At 39.0% G+C, this 6,244-nt stretch overlaps 1 protein-coding gene across 1 annotated transcript in view; it reads left to right on the forward strand.

Annotated features, from left to right (window-relative positions):
* Nucleotides 1-1,537: 1,537 nt before the first annotated feature.
* Nucleotides 1,538-6,244, forward strand: part of LOC122063023 (glucose-induced degradation protein 4 homolog) — a 22,803-nt gene continuing 18,096 nt past the window's right edge. Inside the window, exons 1-2 of the mRNA XM_042626676.1 lie at nucleotides 1,538-1,742; nucleotides 3,805-3,860. Coding sequence (XP_042482610.1) covers nucleotides 1,697-1,742; nucleotides 3,805-3,860 — 102 coding nt within the window. The 5' untranslated portion in view covers nucleotides 1,538-1,696. The remainder of the gene's footprint in view (nucleotides 1,743-3,804; nucleotides 3,861-6,244) is intronic.

A 6,244-nucleotide genomic window follows, 5' to 3' on the forward strand; every position in this document is an offset into this window, starting at 1 on the left:
CCGGGCCGCGCGGTAATGATGTATATCTTGTTAAGTAGAAAAGATACAAAGCTGCAAGAGCTGTTTTCGATGAAGTGATGACTCCAGCCTGCAATAACACAACTTTCAATTGGAGGAATATGTGCAGAAAGTAAAGGCTAAAAGATAAAGTACTTGTGGCGCCTAATTTGTATGAAGCTCCACCCTGGTCCCATAAACATGCAGTGGAAACTAAATTTCCCTGCAAATCTGGTGAAGCCCATGATCATTTACCTGGGTAAGAGACAACCTACTGCACACGGAGGTCTCGCATCGATGGACATCAATATAATTGCATGGATAGCTTGGACAAGCACATTCATTGTGTTGGTTCTGTATGGTTTTATACTTGTAATGAATAAAATGGCATTGGTTCTACATTTTTATGTTTCTAGAGATTGTGTTTTTTTTTTTTTTTTAGGTGATGATTGAGCTGGAGAATGACTGCTTCCTGTTTCACTAAAACACGATTGTCATGTATTGGGACTCAGTTTTTTGGACAAACACATTCATTGTGTTGTTTCTGTATTGTTCTTTACTTAAAAGATGAATAAATTGGCATTGGTTCTACATTTTTAAATTGGGAAAAGCAGGGTCACCTTGTGTCCTAGAACCGATAACCATTTATCGTACGCTAACCTAGCCTCCTACTTGGCACAGTTTATGGATGATCGAAATGTTTCTTTCATCTTCAGAACAACAGATCATGAGGCAGACTTTTGGTTTGGTAACCCGCATTATGAGCCAGAATGCCAGATCCTATGGTTTAACCAATAAATCCTTACATGAAGGACATCGCCCAAACCTCACAGTTACTGGACAGGTCAGAAACTTTCAGAAGTAATGACATATCTGAATACATCTGTGCTGTTGTGCTATTGACCCTTCTTTTTATTAACCACTCCTCGTATGCAGTTCATTGATAAAAAAATTTGCTGGGCATCAAAAGGGAAACCCAAAGCCACTGGGAGCAAGAAAATTTGCAAGACTAGTCTGGTCAATTGTGAGAAAAATCACAGGATCTGCCTACTTTCAAAATCGGAAATACACCACTGGTTGCAGAGCTATGGGCAGCATCGCGAGCAGTTGACAACTAGAATTTTTCTTGACGTAATAGGCTGTTGGAAGATAATCAGCGGTTGATGATCTTGCTCTGCACTCATCGGCAGGTCTCACAATGGGAGCAGAAGTCTTTGATATTTGATTGCAGACCATACTTCCCTTAGAAAAAAAGGTTTCTTAAATGTCTTTTATGAAGGAAGAAGACTCTCTCATCTCATTAGCTTATGAACGAGAGCGCGCGAGTTTTGATTATAAACCGTCGAAGATGGTCGAAGTCTAACCGTATGAACCGGTAACTTGTTAGGCCAGCAGGACTCTTGACTCTCTTTCCCACTCCCTACTCTCTAGTCTCGACTCTCGAGCCAATTCAGTTTCACCGGCTGAGCCGATTCAAATTCTCAATCGGCCGGTTTTTAAAAAGGGACTCTGGAATGTTCGGTGGTCGTTTTAAAGAGCCAGAGACGGTTTAGATTCCGTCCTGACCGCCCGGAGAACTTTGATGGTTGATCTTCGAGTGAACCAGAGATTTGCTTTCCTCTTTTAATTTTCTTCCGTCCTGACCGCCTCGAGGTATCGCCTTGTTTCTTCGACGTTGTCCGACTGATCGTTCGGTAAGATGCCCGTGAGAGTGGTGGAGAGCTCGGCACCGTCGCAAGTTTCAGGTAGGTACCGATGAAACTCGGATTCTTTTTCCTGTCTGTTGTTATTAGAGAGATGCTTGGTTGTTTCTGGCTGATTTAAGAGTTGGAAAATTATTGTGGTTGAATGCGTCTTTTGAGAGGAGATTAGGTTTAGGTTCTAATTGTGAAAAGAAAGTATGGGCGAACTGGCGATTCTGTTTTCCGATATCACTTACCGTACTAACTGACTATGACACCTGCCAACCTAGAAGAGGCGAGGAAGAAGAGAAGGATTTTCTGGGAGGAAACAAGGCGGAAGACAAGGAGTAGTTGTAATGTATTCTCTGTTGGATTTATTTTTCCATTGGTGGGGGCGGGGGTAATGTAGACTGGAATTCTCCACCATTGGCGGGTCATTTTCTAGCTAACTTAAAAGGTCTGCGTTTAAAGTTATTAAGATTGTCATAGATGGGAATCTCTAGCACAAATTGGATGGAGGCTGAATGTTTGCACATATTACTTCTTCACCACCACCACCCCCCTTAAAAAAACGGTACTTTGACTTTATCGTTTTTCTGACTCTAGCCTCCCATTTTTTGTTCTGCAATTTCTAAGCTTTTCTGTATTTTCTTGGTCACTCATTGGAATTGTGTGTTTTGGGTTTAATTAAATTCCTGGGCTTTGCTTGTAGTTGTTTAGTCCAATATTCTTAAGGTTGATGTTTCTTATCAAGCTGCCCCTTTTTTACTTCCCCCCACCCCCCTCTTTCTTTTTAATGAATCTGTTAAGTTACACTTGTTTTCATGTTGATCAGAGTTTCTGCCATCTTTGCCCCTGTGCATCTCGAAAAGAACAGATAGTATGGCTACAGTTGAATATGTATTTTTTTTTTTTTTTCTAACTGATGGGTTTAATTTTTTGTATGATTAAAAGTGAGAAGAAATGCTTGGAGGTTTTCCTAAGACAAAAATGAAAATCTCTTCGGAAAAGATTGAGTTTCATCTCTCCCATAAGAGGTCCATCCAAAATCAAAGTCATGTAATTTCTTTGAAGGCCCTGATGCATACCACAACCCCCACTAGATTCTTGCCACTTGTTTGTATATAAATCTTTTACTAATAAGTCCGGATTGTGGTCTTCGAAATCCTATTTTCATGCGTAAGAAATTGTCTTTTGGAGGCGCCTGAATTTTAAAATCCATTGGTCTGGCATCTTCCAAGTTAGCACCCAAAGACCTCTTCATTCCCTTTTGGAGATGCCTGGCTTTCAAAACAACCTGAAAATGCAGCAAACTAATTGTTCTTGAAAGGTTTCTTTCTATTTCACTCATCAAAATCCTCTCCTTGGACACAGTACCAGTGGCTGCTTGCTTTCCAAGGAGGCCGAAAAGGGCAGCTACATATTTATAGTTCCATAACAATCACTTGTGCTCATATTATTCCTTGTTTATTGATTACACGAGTGCATCATTATAACCCATTTCATTTGCTAGTTCAATTTGGTTTGTTGTTGAATTCATTCTACATTTTCTGAATGGCTCTCCCTAGACCTGCAGCCAACTCTCTAATTGTGTTCTTCACAGCCTACCCTGTTTGGAGGATTTGACTGAAGAACCAGGTCCTGAGCTAAACAATCCCTTCCTTAGCATTGTCTCATATTTTTCTAGCTTCACAGCGTTTTGAGCATCTTTCAACTGAAGGATGCTTTTCAGTGGTTTCTCTTCCACACTATAAAAATACCATGAAATTCCTACATGTGTATATCATTATTATAAAAAATAGAAATACTTGAACTGAACCAGGATATTGGAAATAGAAACTTTACAAAATTTTGATTCCCATAAACCCCACTCCAAAAAAAAAAATAAATAAATAAATATTCTACCCCTCAACCTAAATTATACAAGCAGAATGGCACATTGGCACTGTTGATTTTTAAGACTGGACTTCTTGGTTGCTTCCTATAAGTTGCTTTGAATGCCATGAGGAAGAAGATACTTCAGAACCGTTTTGTTAATTCTTTTCTTCCTCTGATTCACTCTTATTTGGCTTCTACGGTATTTATATAAGCTATTCTAACATAAAGTGTTTTCTTATGTGCCAAGGTGCAAACCAGGGACATGCTATACCTCCTGCTTTTACACTCCTGAGTGTAGGACAGGTGAGCTTTTCGTAAGAGCCTGTGAAAGTTAATGAACTCCAAGTAGAACTTTGAGATGTCTATGTTTGTGATACTATAGTGTGGTTCTTAACCTTATATACTAATTCTAGTTCCCTCATTTTGCCATCTGTTTGGGGCCACCTCCTAATTTCTCACATAGATCTATTCATTTCTGGTTTATCCTTCTAAGACTTGCCACTCATCCGTCTCAACATCCTTAACGCATTTCTAGTGTTTTATGCTAGACATGTTTTGATTCTAGGAATATCTTCTTATGCATCAAGTATCATTTTTCAGTTGCAACTTTGCCGCCTCCTCAATTTTCAGGGTTCTAGTTCTCAGGAATTTTTTAGGATGATGAAACATCATTAAGAGATTTATGTGATATACTTTTTTCCTCTTTCCAATGGGAAAATCAAGAAAGGAATTGAAAGTTAAAATGGAAGGAAAGAAAAATTTAAACTTTGGAAAAGCAAACCCATTTACTTCTTTAATATATAAGCATGTAGTTTCTCTAGGTTAGCACCCATGTTTCATTAGGTGCCTTTATTTGCTACACGGTAGCTTAGTTGGTGCTCAAAATTTGTGGACCTAATGAAACATCATCCTCTAATCTCATGTGGTAAGTTTCACCAAAGAGCATTGTTGATGTAGGGAGTTCCAAGGTGACTAGGTTTCCTACAAGGTTAACTAGCAAAGTAGGGTAGACTCAAGGGGCTTGGGTTGGACAGGGTAAGGGAAGCTCAGCAAACAAGATTGACATGCAAGTAAAGTGAGATTACTGAATAATGGAGCAATAAACAATAATCGTCTAAGCATAAAAGCACATAAACTCACTCAAGTTTCAGGTGGGAATATGGGGTAGGGAACATGGCAGCAACTATGTGCTAAGTTTAGCACGAGTCTATCAAGACATTAAGCAAACTAAGTAAACCAAACAATGCCTAAAATCAACCAACTAATGAAAGGTAAAACAGCAGAAGTTTCTTTAGGAAAAACAATAAGTATTGGCTTAAAAAAAAAGAAAAAGTAGATGTTCAGATTTCAGTGGGGACTAATGGAGGTAATGGGAGGCCAATGAATGTAGAATAGGGGGGGTTCTTTACTTACTTCCTTGTTGTCTGAGGTCTAAGGAGAAGAGAAGAACTCGAGGTCCTCCAAGATAAAGAGTTGCAGCCCACCCTACTTGATAAAGAACAGCAGTCCCAATTGTTGGAGAAGTTCCAGCAGCAACCCAGTTGGGGGTTTTCTTGATGGAGATAATCTCTAATGATGGTGAACAATTTCTGCAATAGGGTAGCAGCTACAGGGAAGACAGAAAACAGAAAAGAGAGGGGTGAAGGTCGAGAATGGGAGAGGGCAGCGAGAGAGAATTCGTAGGGGAATTTGGGGGGGCTGTTTTGCTTCAATAATCTTCATTCATTGAATTAGAACCTTGGCCAATGGCCTTACATAAATAAGAGACTAATTACTAAAAAGAAAAGATTATTCTAGGAATGTTGTTTCATAAACAAAGAAACTTTCTAAAAAGAAATCAATAGGATAATTACTTAGTTTCCTAATTAACTTAAAGACTTAAATAAACAAAATCCTAGGAAATAAAACTACTAAACTATCAGATTTGGTGGGGGCCACACAATCTTGGCAAAATTTGGAAGGAGAGGACTCGATCCAGCGCTGGAAAGGCTGGATCGAGCCTTCTTTTCTTCTTCTTCTTTCTTCTTCTAATCCTCCAACCACAAAGAAGGTTGGGTCTTCTTCTTTCTTCTGTTATACGTCTTGATGTCCCCATCAATTGTATAACACGGCACACCCCACAGGTCATACATGGTCAGTATTTCGATGATGAATGATACCAGGGGAAAAGGTATTGGTTCATATGATTTGATTTTGGTTACAAAATTTGAAAATGATCAATCAACATGGTCATCAATCTACCCAATGGTTATATGGAAAAATCAGCCCTGATTAGTTAGCTAGCTAAAAGAATGAAGGTGAAAAATCCACTACATGGTGAACCATATGGTTGCAAAAGGCAAATTATCCTCTAACTGCTCATACAGAGATGCATTTCCAATGATTTTAGTGTAGAAATTTTTTTACCATTAGATGTGACTGATTCTTCTTCGAGGTTTTCCAAGTTTCATTGTTTCTCAAGAGCTTCGAGTTGTATTGAAGATAAATGATTTCAAAGTTTTCCATGTTTGTCAAGCTTCTAAAGGTAGCGGAGATAACAGTGGGTTCCCCCACCCCCAGAAGGGGGAAAATTTTCTGTAAGGAACCTAGAAGGATCTTGAAGACAGATTTTTTTTTTGTGTGTGTGTGGGGGGGTGGTGTTGAAGATAGAGTAATGACTTTCACTTTAGTCAATTGGATAGATTTTT

Source organism: Macadamia integrifolia, unplaced genomic scaffold, assembly GCF_013358625.1.
Source record: "Macadamia integrifolia cultivar HAES 741 unplaced genomic scaffold, SCU_Mint_v3 scaffold1183, whole genome shotgun sequence".
In the NCBI taxonomy this organism is placed as follows: domain Eukaryota; kingdom Viridiplantae; phylum Streptophyta; class Magnoliopsida; order Proteales; family Proteaceae; genus Macadamia; species Macadamia integrifolia.